At 29.6% G+C, this 15,438-nt stretch overlaps 1 protein-coding gene across 2 annotated transcripts in view; it reads right to left on the reverse strand.

Moving 5' to 3' along the window:
- LOC107452247 (uncharacterized) overlaps nt 1-15,438 on the reverse strand; it is a 36,333-nt gene that overhangs the window by 2,745 nt on the left and 18,150 nt on the right. For both annotated transcript variants that reach the window (XM_016068602.4, XM_043039980.2), the window contains exons 2-3: nt 14,382-14,619; nt 8,862-9,034 (exon numbers count right to left, since the gene is read on the reverse strand). In XM_016068602.4, coding sequence (XP_015924088.1) covers nt 8,869-9,034; nt 14,382-14,619 — 404 coding nt within the window. In that variant the 3' untranslated portion in view covers nt 8,862-8,868. The remainder of the gene's footprint in view (nt 1-8,861; nt 9,035-14,381; nt 14,620-15,438) is intronic.

The following is a 15,438-nucleotide window of genomic DNA, read 5'->3' on the forward strand; positions in this document are numbered from 1 at the left end:
CATCTGGCCACTTCTGATTGACTCTGCCCTGCCTCTAGTCTCCCGATGGCTCTCCATCGTAGTTCTTCAGGCAAATGATGCCTAGAAGTCATTATTACGAATTGGCTATCTCAGATTTTCAATGTCGCAATCACAGTAAAATTTTTGTGCTTTCTCTCAAACTTGGACTTTTATGCTCCAGGCAGATGACGTAAGCCGAGTGCAGTGCCACTAATTTGCATATTGCAATTTTACTCAGCTACTCTTAGTGGACAACATATGCAAATTTTGCACGGTTTGGCTTACTTTTGAAAGAGTTATCGCTATTTTTGTGATTTTTCCTTAATTTATGATAACCAGTGTATTTATTTGATGATTTTGTCCGATCATATAACAACGATTTTGTGGAAATTCATGTTTTCAAAATTATAGTTCTTATTACTGCACATTTAGTAAACAAATACAATACTGAGGAAAAAAATTGAACTAAATAAATGTTTCTATGAAATTCTCTAAAGTATCATGAGAGAATTACCAAATTTTACAACAATAGCCAAATTTTATTATTCATCATAAAACCATATTTAATTGTTAACTTTATCAAAATAATTACCAAAGTACTTCTGTAAATATTACCGACCTTTTTGGTGTTCACTTAGAGCCAGGAATACGGTAAATGTTACCATATTCTGAGAGTTTTGGCAACACTTCATTTCTCAGTGTAGACAGCAAGAGCCTGAACACGAACAAAATCTCAGTCGTGAATAACAGTTACAATTTCACAAAATAACGTAATAAACAATTGAAAATAACGTATTTGTCTAGAAGAATTATCTCATATGCCATAAAAATCTTTGATAATAACCATAACGTAAGAAAATATAGTTATAGATGCTTTTCTATATGTGATTACTGTAACAACTTGTTAAATGTTATAAACTATTTACGATGCCTGTTTGTAAAACTGCAAAGCTAAGTTTGTAAGGAATTTATACCGTGTATAGCCAGTTTATGCCTACTGTTATTTTAACAGGACAGATAATGACAGCTTTGAATGAAAATATCCGTATAAAAATTTCTGTTCCGTTTTTAATACCTTTAAGGCGTAAATCTTCATAGTTAGTATATAATTTTGTCGATAGACCAGCAAGCAATATCTTTACTATTTCATTTTGCACGTCTGCAATATTTCTTGGATATTATAGTTTGTAATTGCACATGTTATAAAAATACCAATTAAGTATGTCCCGTCCTTCTTGTAGGTTCTCATTCTATTTTTTTGTACAAATATCCTAAGATGAATCTCTTAACCTGCGTTGACTAAAAAAAAACGAAAAGTGATGACAGTTGATAAATTTATGGCGTTGGATATTCTATTCGACAGGATTGATAGCCTGGATTTTGCCGATTTTTCGGGTCAAGATCCTTTGCAAACACCCCAACTGTAAAAGCTACACATACGTGACGTGTGAGGAATGTAAAGGGAACTTGAGTTCGAATATAGATAAAAACTTCTTTAGTTCATTCCAAAACTATGCAGTAATAATTTGGTATCGTAGAAACAAACCTTTGAAATATTCGACCATTTTGTTTCATGTATTTAAAGGTTTGTGTTTGAATTTTAAATATAAGTGAAAGCTAAATCAAACAAAACTAAAAGTTAAACAAAACTAAGTTAAATAATTTCGAACTCTAAAAGACGATTGAAAATTTAAATGCAGCAATCAAAAATATGTAAAATGTTCGGTTTTATACAATGTGTGACACTCTCAGTACCAGGGACTGACGCTTAGTTCAGTATCAGTCACCGATGACTGACGAGACATTCAACACGCTAACGACAAAAAAGATGGTATAATTTTCGTTTCCTGTTTAACATCGCATAAAAAATAAAATTCATTTTAGTGTAACTGTTTTAAAAACCTAATAAGATATTAAGAGTTTAGTATAAACAAAACAAAGCAAAATGGGCAATTACAGTCAATTTTTTTTTTAATTTTAATGCATTCAGAATCCCTCAAAACTCCCAAAATCATTTTATTACTTTTCTAAGAAGACTATTTATTTAGTTATTTTCGATCAAAAAACGCTTACTTTCGTTTTCGCCTGAAACGGGGAGTCACGTGATTATGCACGAACTGACGTCACACGTGTCCATCTGCCGTTTACTTACAATAGCTGCGCTGTGAAAACCAATAAGTTCTAGCTTTCGTTTGAATTTTCTAATTAAATCCAACTATTTTAGATGGTCTAAAGCTATCTGTATAAAAAATTGCACCTTAATATCGCTTAATAAAAATGTGGATTTGATATAACGTATTTTTATAATGTTAAATTTCAATGGTACCCACTGAAACATTGTTAATACTTGACGAAATTTTCTAGCTCTGAATATTTAAGATTTTTTAGTTCAATAAAAAAAGTGTGTGCTATTGCTTATTAAATAATGCGTTATAAATACAAAATTACTTCGTTTTTTTTTATTTAACCATATTAATCTTAATTTTAATGTATACTTCAAATTCATTTCGAAGACTTATTTTCATCTTAAGTGAAAGAAATGTTGGATCAATTTTTTATGTAGAATAATAAGTAGTTTTAGATTTTAAAATGTAGGAAAGCTTAAGTTATTGATAATTTTTATTTATTTATTCTAGCGTGAATTCAAAGCATGTAATTGTCTTCAGCCTTTTAAAAAAACTTGTGATCCCAGCAAAACTTTCAATTCATTCTTTCAACAACAANTGTATATATATATTTAAAGATTGATTTTTAAACTTTTTTTTTTGTAATATATACATTTTAATATAAGTATATACTTATATAGTATATACATTTCAAAGCTACTCAGAAATTACATATGGAGCAAGAAATTCAGAGTTTTCCTTAAGACACAAATATAAGTTTAAGTGTTCGCAAATACAATGGTTTCAAATTTATTATTTTAACATACACTCGTGAAATATAAAAAAAAAAAGAAAAAAAAATCGAAGAGAAGATAAGGAAGTAAAAATATAGATTAAAAAAAAAAAATTAAAAAAACAATTTAGTTACAATGTAGGTAAAAAAAGGACAACGTTTTAAATAAAATACGTTTAATGAAGGAACTACATTTTTGTCAGATCTTCGTTGATAAACAACTTGAAAATCTCTAAGCCGTGATAAATCTCTTTCTTGCGTTATAAGCTTCATCAAAACTAAAATATAGCCATAAATTGTATCACCTGCGTAAATTTACAAACGTAATTAAAACAAAGTTAGTTTATATGCATTATTAGGTTTAAACCTTGGCTTTCTGCCAACAACTTTTAATTTTTAGTTCTTTTCAGCGTTTCTGACAATGTTTATTGCTTTCGGAGTTATTTTGCTATTAAAAATAAATTTGTTGTTTTCGGACCATTTACTTCACGGGGAGTCTTTGGCAGGCTGGATTCGAACTCTCGTTCTAACGAACGTGAGTCCAGCGCCTTACCAACTAGGCTATCTCTGCCTCAATTGTCTTTTTTTAATCTTAATATTAAACCAACAAACACTATGAAAGGACAAATCTCGGCAGCGGTAAATTTTTATCCCATTCTATGTTTTCGACCTTGCTATTTTTAAATTTTAGCGTGGTTTCATTTTTATAGTTTTTATAGGAATTTTACAGATGTGTACTTCCGTAGTTAGCCTATTGATAGGGAGGATATATTATACAAAAAGAAGGAATAGGAAGAATTAACGCTGAGGATGTTAAGGATTATTTTCGAACCAGATCTGTTAATTCCAAGTTTCCTCTCAACGGGAGTGGATTTTATTTTATTTTATAACCGGCATTAAACAGCCGACTCAATTCTGTGTTTACGACTATCAATGTTCAACTCCGTAGCCTTGTAATTTTGAACCCAATCCAAAAGACAAGGGGATTCTGAATCAAGTATTGATGCAAAATAGCCTCTATGGAAGACCTTTTGATGGAATTAACCCGCATTTGCGTTACATGGAAAGAGAAAGCATGGAAACATGATCCGTCTACCGCTGAGAAAATTTTACTTCAGCACTGTTGTCGGTGTAGTTCGGGAGTAGAATTCGTATAAATCAAGCACAACTGGTATTCGAACCTGGGTTACCTTATTAGAAGGCAAATGCTCTATCCTTTCTGAGCAGCTGCTGCTCTATGGCAGTAGATTGATATGGTTGACTCAAATAAAAAAACAACCATTGAAATAACAATCTTTATTTAAAAAAAAACAGTGTATATATGTCTTAAATATTATAAAAATCTGTAAAATCATTCGATGTTTTTTTTCCAAATAACATGGCTAAAACATGGATTAACTATAGCCGCACTTTTTTTCTCCAGTAGAAATGTGAGCACAATTAATTTTTTTTAATTTTGATAGTAATTGCATACGTCAACACTTGAGGTTTGTATAGAATTTATAGGTTTGTATTATTTATCTGCTGAACTGGTTAAAATAATATTAACTCACGTTTATTGAATCAAGAATGAAATATTCGAATACAAATTTCACCAATGCTAAAACGATATTCCACAAAAAGTGTAAAAAGCTTACAGCTATGGTATTAATTTGTTTTATTTAGAAATGCTTAATGTAAAATATAGCAGGAAAATTGTTTTCATTACAACATCCATCTAATGGATGCAAAACTATCATGCATTCCATATTGCAAAATTTTTTATTTTACAATCATAAGTTTTAAGAAAAATTGAAAAGATTATAGAGAGTTTAGGAAAAGCTATGAAAAAAGAAAGAGCAATTATCACACGTTGATTTTAACTGAAATCTATAGAAAACGTTTAAGTAAACCATTTTTCTGCTACGACTCTTAATGAGTCATGAATATTTTTTTTTCGGCGAAAAATAGGATATAACTAATTTATGAACAGTTAACTATCTAAAAGATATATGATGGTGAACTAATTATGATGTTAAACTAATTATTTGTATAAAAATAGCGGTAAAATTTGAGTTAAGATAAACTTAAGAACATTTTTAGATTTATGTCACAGAGTTCATACAAAGCCTACAGCTTGTAGCAATTATAATTATGGAGATTTAGCATGAGTACGTGTTAACTATTGCTGAACAATATTAATGTGATTTTGTATATTAGTTTAGATATTATATACCCGTTATGAAAAATATAGCTTTTCGTATAATTCTACATTTGATAAAGCCACAACTGTTGGTGAAACTGCATAAAAGGTTTTGCATGCGTGTGCTACGCTAATCAAAGTTGATGACATACCCTTGATATTCGAGGGCGCTATACCACGAGAGAAATTTTTCATCGCCACTTTTTCACTATTTAAAATTTAAAGTACAGAAAAAGTGAGTTCAGGAAAAACTCTAGTAAGTCCTGAAGTTTCTATTGCTGAAGAAAAACTAAAAAATATCAACAATTAGCAAATAAACAGCTAACAAATTATTTGAATAATACGTATACTTTCCCAATACGTAATCCTAAATTAGTCTCTTATAATTAGTTTTTATTTTGATATTTTAAAAAATTTCTTTTCATTATTTGTGACTTTATGAATTAGTGACTGAACTCACTTTTTCCATACTTTAAATTTCAAATTAGTTGTAAAGATCAAAAAGAATTTGGCATTGAAAAGTTTCTGCCGTGGTATAGCGTCCTTTTAACCCTTTGACGCAGATAGGACATCGATGTCCCATTTATATATTTTTTAATGACGCTCTAATTATAAACAAAAATATGTTTTGGTATTTTTCAACTAAAAACAGCATAGTAGTTACTAAAAAAATCAGTCAAATTATCGGAATTAGTTTATTTGTTTCAAAATATAAAATTTAAAAAAAATGGCTTGAAAAAAAAAATTTTTTTTTTTCATATTCAAAAACTAATTACTGATAATTGGAATTTTAAATTAAAGAAATTTTAATGATGTATAACTGTTTTTCTTAGATCTAAATAATTGTAAATAAGTGCAAATTTGAAAAATTATTGTTTTGAATTGAGCCGTGATTAGCAGCATACTTTATGTATAGTAATTCAAATCAATGGCCGTTTAATAATATTATTGTAAAAACGGTATAAAAATAAGATTTGATTTCCAAAAGCAAATATTAGCGATTGAGTCATTAAAGATATTTGTTTACCTAGTTTATAATGTGTGAACTGGAAACAAATATTAATTCAAGATCTTGATTTTTTGCTACTGTATCCGTAATCCGCCCCACTAAGCGCTGTGATTGAATTAAATCAAACAGCGATTCGAAATCCTCTATTTCCACAAGTAGTTGACCGTGAAATTTAACTATTGTTCACAATCTTAATGAAGCACAGAAAGTTACATAGCTTGACTAATATTTTTTTTAGACACACACCTAATGTTTCAGATGAGATTTTTTTTTAAAAATCTGCTACTTCTTTTTATAAAAATTTTTTTAATTATACTTTTAACACACATCATTGGTAACAGTTATGCACTCAGAGTATTAGTTTTTTTTTTCATTTATAGAAGTAGCTGTCTTACAGTTATATTTGAATGTAGCGAATATAGCTGTAGGACACGATCAACGAAGTTATTATAAATGATTGATGATGATTATTATTTACATTATAAATGATGATTATTTACATACATTTAAAGAAATTTTCCCTAAAACTAGTTATGCCTTAACTATGAATTTCCCAGTTGAGTTATGTATTTATATACGTTATTGAAAATTGTACTTTTTGTTTCATTTTTAAATGTGTCTATAATTTATCAAACGACACAACTGATTTTTCAATTAAAAAAACATTTCTTTCAAATAAATAACATTGTGTTTGATTTCTTTTTTTGTTGCATGAGATTTTTTTTACAGGTCTTAAATACTTTCGTATCGCTGATTTCAAACCTTCAATTGGTTTCACTCTACAAGCTACAGTTTTTTTATGGACATTTTGCAATTTTAATAACGTTATGTGTTATTACAGGGGTCTCACAAAATGTTGCGATAAAATTACACACCATCAGGACCAGTTATACACACCAGTTAGGATACATCATCAGGATTAAAACGGCATTGGAACCCATGCTCGGAAATATCGTCATACGCCATAAGGAGTGCTTCCCTATTATAATCTGCTTCTGATCAGGTCATACTAGAAAAGCACCCCCAGTCGTGTACAATGACGTTTCTGAGCGTGGGTTCCTATGCAGCTTTATTCCTGATGATGTATCTCAACTCTTCTAGAAGTGCGTCGCAATATTATGCAACTGTTAAATGTAACAATTTTTGAACTTGTGCATTTCGACAAAAATAAGACTAAAAATGTCATTTAAAAAATATGTTGCTTTAGGAGCAAAACTAATTTCTGATTTGAAATGCTTAGACCCAATTCTAGCGAGATCTAGTATTTGTGAAAATGTAACAAAACGTTTTTTCAGCGTAATATGAACTACAATTATAATGGCTTATTTGGAAACTTAAATCAAATTTACTAGTTCATTACGATTTCTTGCAAAATCACGTGACTATCAGAGAATTAACAATGTTAATACCGACAGACGGTATATTTTTAATACTGTTATCCCAATTAAATGTTGTAATAACTAAAGCAAAAGGCAAAAAAATGTAACTGAGTGTAAGTTACGAAATAAAAATAACTATTATCGAATTTGGTTTTCAAAACGTAAAGAAATAAATTAAAAACACAGAAGTATTTACATTGCCTGTCACTAATTCAACTAAAAGGTATAATTTTTTTTTGTGATTTATTTTTGTGTGTTTTTTTTCCAGCTTTTTTTATACAAGCGTATTGATCATTCTTACAAAAGCAATCATTTTTATGTCATCCTCAAACTTGTTTTACGAATTTTAAAAATTTTTTGAGGTGGAAAAAAGCTCTTGAAGTACATTTTAACAATATAATAAATATAAGAATATTATTTTTTATTATTTTAGTTTTATTATTTTTATTTTTTATAATTTAATTTTTATTTATTTTATGGAACTAAAATATACTAGTTTGTCTTATATAGTCTCACTGATTAACTTAAACAAGAAAATAAGCAATTACTCAGAAGAAAACTAATTAATTGACAGATTTATATTTTTCATTTTAGATACTAAAGCATGGAATTCAAAATCGATTTAATACCAATTTTTTGGAAAAAATATTGCTATAGCATTATTTTAAAGCTGATTCCCCGAGTTTAATGTATCATTTTCTCATAACACTACATTAGCCTCCTAAATAATCAGGGAATAAATTATCTTATTACAAACTTCAATAATTTACAACTAGAAACCAAAAACAACATTTCAGCATGTTTTCTCCTTTAAGTCATTGAAGCTATAAGTTAAAGAGTGTCCCTTGCTTATGAAATCGTTAAATATTTATTGATTATTAAAAATTTATCATGAAATTATTAATTATAAATGTTTTTGTTTTTATCCTTCTTTCGTGTCTTTATTTTTATTTATTAATGAAAAAATAAATAAAATTATACTCAGAAAGTAAATCATTATAAGTTTCCTTCGTGTATGAATATATTTGCATATGATTTATTTTAAAATTGCTATTTTAGCATTTTAATCAATTAGTCATTCCTTCATTGATGCATAAAATAATGGAATGAAGTAAAAAGGAAGCCTGAGGGAAGGAATCTAGAGCATTAATTTCTTAATACATACTGCTTAAAATAAATAGTTCTTACTTTCCTCCTCTGTTTTTCATTTAATTAGTAATTACTATTTATTTAGTTTTTTTTTTTTTTTTGATTTCATGATCTTATCTGAAAATTACTTTTCTCATGAGAATTACCCATATAAATATAATTTAATATATATTTAAAATAAGGCATTTTCAAATTAACATTTATTAAACGCAATACATTAAAAATCCCTATTATTAATACTTACTAAAATTTCAGCTATCTTCTTGGTATTTATGTCCCGCCTCATCTAACATTCTGAGAGCCTGATTGGATTTTTGTTCTAAAACTTCGTCAAAGTTTTCTAAGGACCTCTTTTTTCTTCCAGCTCCAGCAGGAGCTCCTGTACCAGAGAGAGTTGAACTAAAACGATCACGCATTCTAAAATTAAAATAAAATAATTTATTATTACTATAACCTTTAAAAGTCAAAGCGGAATGATATTGTGTGTCACAAATTGAGCAAATGTTTAAATGTTAAAATAATAACAAACTAATGTCTATTGTTTTTTTCGTGATAATAATGTTTTTGTAATATCGATGCATGCATGGTACTATATTTATTATATTACCATATATATTTATTGCTATTGCATTATATACTATTACATACGTACACATATATCTTCTTCACTCCGAATTGGAGCATAGGGTTTTTGTCATAGTTCTCCATTTCACTCGATTTGTGGCTCACTCAATGTCTTTCCTATTGAATTCAATTCACTTACAATCGTCCTGTTCCAGTATTTTTTTAGGTCTTCCTCTTTTTCTATTATCGTTAGGGTTTCAATCAAAAACTTATTTTACTTTAAATTATTTAGGTTTACATAGAACATGACTTATCCATTCCCATTCACGTTTTTTAAATTCCAGTTCAATTGGTTTTTGTTTTGTTAAGGATTTTTGTGTTAAAAATTTTGTGGAACCACTTGATATGTAAGATTCTTCGTAAACTGTTGTTAATAAATACTTGAATTTTTTCTTCATATTATTTTTACTACAGTGTCTCAAATCCATAGAGGGGGAGTGATTTAACATTAGAATTGAAAATTCTAATTTTTGCTGAATTTGTTATGTTTTTGTTTCTTCAGAATTTACTGAGAATAGCGTAAGTGCTAATGGCTTTGTTTAATCTATTTAGTATGTCTTCATCAGTTTCTCCTTTGTAGCTAATTACACTTTCAAGGTAAGTAAAATTGTTTACCTCTTTTAGTTCGTTATTTTCTAAGAAAATTTCCATTAATTGTTTTGTTTTAATTTTCAAAATTTTAGTTTTATTTTGGTTTAAAATAAGCTCCATTTCCTTTGCCTCTGCGTTTAAAATGTCTGTGTTTGTTTGCATGCCTTGAATTTCAGTAAACATAAATCGTCTGCAAAATCAAGATCTGAAAGATATTCAGAAAGGTTCCATATTGTATCCATTTTATTCTCTGATACTCTCTTCATAATCCAGTCAACAGCACTTAAAAAGATTGTTGGAGAAAGTATACAACCCTGTCTAACACTGGAATCAACTTCAAAGGATTCTGATTGTTTGCCGGCATGGATAACTTGTATATTGATATTTATNACCAATAGGCTATCCTGACCTATTTTTATATATATTTCTGATAATGTTTACAAAATACAAACAGTCGACACTTTTTCAAAATCTATGAAATTTAAGTATATTGCTGATTGCCCTTCCATAGATAGTTCGACAATAATCCTTAATGTTGCAATGTGGTCGACATATAATCTACTAGCTCAGAAACCTGCTTGCTTCGGTCGCAGGCTTTTGTCAATTGTATTTTTCATTCTTTCCAGCACTAATTTAGAGAAAAATTTGCTACATACATTTAAATAAGGGAATCCCCTCCAGTTGTAACGCATCGTCAAAACACCTTTTTTGATAATTTTATCAGCAGGCCTTTGACCCAGACATTGGGCCACTCTTCACTCTTCATGATTTTATTAAACAGGACAGTTACTATTTTGATTGCAATTTAAGAGCTTTCTTTGAAGAGTCTACTAGGTAGGTTTTAGCTGCCAGCAGCTTTCCTACATTTAAGCAATTTTATTGCTTGCTGATTTCCTTAAAATGCTCAACCCACTTTTTGAGTTGGTCTTCTTTTAATGTAAGTTTTAAAACTTGTTTGGTTTTTAATTGTCCTCTCAATTGCTCGTCTCTTTCCACTAATTTTGTAAGGGATGTCATAAAGCTTTATTGAGCCATCGTTTCTAATTGCTTTCTCCGCTGATGTGGCCAGATTTTCGTTATATTTCCATTTATCTTGTTTTTCACTTATCTTGCAATTTTTATTTTCCACTTATAATCCTCCCGATGTTCTGGTTTAATTTCACCATGCTCCTTTCCAATTATTTTTTTGTCTCTTTTCACGTCTTTCACAAACTAAGTTATTGATCAGATATTCACTCTTTATCGTCAAATTTCGTCCTTCTGAGAATCTCTTCAGCACTCTCCATACAGATGTTTTTTATTTCTTTCCATTCCTCAAATATTTTCATGTCATTAAAGTCGTTTAAATCCTGAAAATGACTTTTTAAACGAAGTTTAAATTCTTGGCTAACTGTCTTGATCTTTAATTTTTCGGCCATAAAACTTCATGGCATTAAGTCTTAATTTATCGTCATTAAATCGATAGCATTCTTTCTTCATGTAACTTACCTTGATTTTTATTTTACCAAAGACCAATAAATGGTCAACATTTGCATCTGCTCCTCGCATGGCTCGACTATCAAGCAAAAGACCTCTACCATTTTTTGTCGATAGTGATGTAGTCAATTTGATTCAATGTCTTTTTATCGAGAGATATCCAAGTAGCCTTACGGATATTGTGTTGAAACATTACTCCTCTTATTCATAAATTGTTAATGAGACAAAAAATAATAAAAATCTCCCCATTTTTATTCATCCTTCCAAGTTCATGTTTTCCCATTGTACTTTCAATTCCATAGTTTTCTGATAAAACTTTTGCGTTCATCCTCCTGTTTGCTTCCAATTGGTTTTTCCAACCAGGATACATATTTACTGGAGGGGAAATATTTGGTAGAGGGCTTTTCCACTTTAGCGAAACAGATTTGCATGGTTTCAGTTTCCGAAATATGTAAGCTTTTACAAGATTGGGTTTACTACCTTTCCCTGAATTCGGGAAAGTTTTTAATGGAAAATTTTTTTAATTTCCTACAGCGCTGTAAGACAGGATTTCCAAATCACTTTATCGGCTCTTTTTCATATGAACTATATACCACTGGTCGAAATCACATGCAGTTTTAAGTAGCAAAAGTGCATGGTCAATATATGCGCAAACTGTACTGAATAAAATTATTTCTTCTTATTTCTACTTTATTCTACAAATTTTGTCCTTAACGACGTAATAAGACACTTACCTAATTTGTTTTAAGTAACGCTCAGCAGATAAACTTATGTCAAGCTATTTTTCAACTATTAATTTAGTTATTTTTTAGAGATCAAAACCTTTTACTCTTTAAATGTTAAAAGCTTTCATTTTTTTAAAAATATCAAAGCTGTTTTTCTGTAGACATTTAAACCTTTTATTTTTTAGACAGCAAAACCTTTTATTTATTTATTTTTAGATCTCAAAATCTTTTATTCTTTTGATATCAAATTTTTTTTTCAGACCAGTGGTAATCGTAATTTTTATTCTTTAGATATTAAGACTTTTGTTTTTCAGGTATCAAGAAAAATAAACAAACAAATTAATAAAGCAAAAGGCTTTTTCCCTCCTTTTTCTAGAAAATTCTGGCAGCACGATAAAGCTAATAAACTATCTCCGATGTCCCGTTAAATTTCTTTTTTACCGTTTTAAAATTATGGTTGTTGTAAATGATTAAAAAAAAACAGTATAGATTTGTATTCACGGTTTTTAATCATACAATGTGTAAACGGTTTCAAAATCGTAAAGGTAAAAAATTTTCATTACTGTTAACTTTACGGTTAAATGGGTGGACAGACTGCTGTCGGTTATTTTACAGTTATTTTAAAATAAAAATTCTAACAGTGTATTACTACGCTTTATTTATGCCCATTGTAGTAATTGCGTATCCAATTAGCAGAGGGTGTTTTTTTATTTTTATTTTATAACCGTCGTTGAACATCCGACCCAGTTGTTTGGGCTTATGACTATTAATGCTCAACGACGTAGCCTTGTAATTTTGAATCCAATCCAGAAGACAAGGGAACTCCTGGATCAAGTATTGAGAGAAATTTGCCTTCGTGGAGGACTTTTCGATGGAACTAACCCACATTTGCGTTACATGGAGAGGAAGACCACGAGAACCTCCCACGGTTAGCCAAACTGCAAAGGGACTCTAACCCATGATCCGACTACCACTGAGGATATTTCGCGTCAACATTGTGGTCCGTGCAAGTTGGATGTGTATTCGTTTCGACCAGCCCTCGATGGGGATTCGAACCCGGTTCACCTCATTGGAAGGCGAACGCTCCATCCCCTGAACCATCGCTGCTCTAGCTCGAGGATTGGTTTTAATCAGCCAATTTAACTACCAGTAACGCGTTTCGAAAGATTCAAAAAATTCATTTTCATTGTCGACAGTTTCAAGTGCCGCGGTACCCAATTTTTATTTATTTATTATTATTTTTTTGGCTATTTTTTTTTGGCTATGAAATCCTAAATGATCAAGTATCTTTTGGTAGAACTCCAAGTTTGTGAATCATATTTAGTAGCAGCTATGAATATACTAACCAAAGAAAGACTACAGTTTGTTTTGATAATACTTAATGAGAATAATTATTTTCAAATAATGGTCTTAAAACGCTTAGGTCAAACAGTTAAATTCACAGGCCTGGAGTGGCATCGAATCTAGTTCTGAATGTATTTTTGGGGCATGTCTTATTATAAAAACGTGCATAAAGTACGCTGAATTATACTCTTCGCCAAAGAATTGATATTAACGTTGATAATGGTTAACAGGGAAACGTAACTTTTTAGAATTTGCTCATTTAATTCTGAATTGATAAGTTTGATACTGCTCCGAAGTTTTTCAGTAATTTATCCAATATATATTGCTATTAAAAGAAATACTTAAAAAAAATAATATCATGAAATAAATAAAATATCAAACAAATTATGATTTATTGTTCGGATATAAGTATCAAAAAGTTTCAAAAATCCTTGCTGCTTAAAAAATGTGAGCTCTCGGAAACCTGGTGATCATTCTACGGAACCCTAGGGTTCTGTGAAACACCATTTGAGAATATGGTGTTCCGCAGATGCTAGTGCATCGAGAATACTCGGATGGTGTGGAGAAAACAGTGATCGGGGAAACTGAAAAATTAGCCTTGAACTAGCTTAGCCTTATTGTTTCTCTGCCATCGAAGTCAGACTTTAGCTCAAATTACCATTCACTGAATAGCAACAACCACAGTATATCAGTTATCACAACTGTTTCATGTGAGCAATACTGAGGAACAGCGCGACACAATTTATGTAGAATCCTCAATTACTAATTCTATGGCATCTCAGAGTAATTCAAAGAATTTACACTAATTTCCTCACCTGACTTGCAAATCAATTAGCATTCTTCTGCAACAGTGATTGTAAGTAACTTATAAATATTATTCGAAGATAAAGTTCTTAAACTGAATAGTGGTTTAAAAAACATTATATTAAGCTTTCACAAGAAGAAAAGAATGATTAATTATTTTAAGACTGCTTCCATTAAATCAAGAATTATTCACTGTTTACCTGTTGAAAAACATAGGAATTCTTCCCATCATATTAGCCATGCCAATCATGAATAATATAGGTTGGACGAGTGCACCAAGCGTAGATAATCCACCGATAAACTGTTTTTCTTCGACAGCTTGTCTTTTTGATCTTGAAAAGGTTTCATCAGACGGCCGGCAATATGCTTCAATTATTAGAATGGCAAGAACAGTAGTTATGAAGATGTACTTTTTCCAAGACAAATTCATAGTTGAATCTGAAAATAAGTTAATTTTATAATTACGTTTGTCACTATGGATAAATTAATTTCGATTGGCTATCACCAATAAAAGTTTCCTCACAGGGAATTTAAAGTATGATGAACCGCTTAAAAATGTGCAATTATTGATTCTTATTACATCTATTTTTTTTCATTATTTTTTTAAAACTTTGTTTGCTTATTTGTCCAAAAAAATTTCATAGATTCATAATTAAATATCTTCAGTAAATGCACATAAAACAGTTTCTTTCCTTGCATATGTTTACACATTCAATTTATTTATTTGTGAAAGTCTTTTTTTTGAAAAACCATAGCAACCATAATAACAAAACTATATACAAGTAGCAAATATAGATTAAATTTATCTATATTGTCTGCCTAATTTTTTGTTTTGTTTTCAGGCTCGTTTTAATGGTATTAACATATCATGTAATATTATTTAAACACGGTTTTTAAAAATTTATTAAAATTCATTAAATAAATAGCAATTCAATCAATTACAGTAATTTTGGGGCTAACCCATCATTCCTTATACAAATAAATTCTATCAACAATACTGTAACTGTTAAAAAAGTCACTTGCCTTTTAAACTTGTCCAAAAAATTTAAAACAAAGTTTACAAAAACAAAACGAAAAACAAATGTATAGTGAGTTTATTTCTTAATAGCTACTAATACGTGATACTAAAAAAAGCATGAAGGGTAAATTATTACTTTTTATCCCATTCTACTATTAATTCTTGTAAATATAGTCTGGCAAATTTACTCTGCACAAATAAAAATTTAACGAAGATCTATTCGTTAAATATTCAGTATC

The sequence above is a fragment of the Parasteatoda tepidariorum genome, chromosome 5, assembly GCF_043381705.1.
Source record: "Parasteatoda tepidariorum isolate YZ-2023 chromosome 5, CAS_Ptep_4.0, whole genome shotgun sequence".
Taxonomy (NCBI): domain Eukaryota; kingdom Metazoa; phylum Arthropoda; class Arachnida; order Araneae; family Theridiidae; genus Parasteatoda; species Parasteatoda tepidariorum.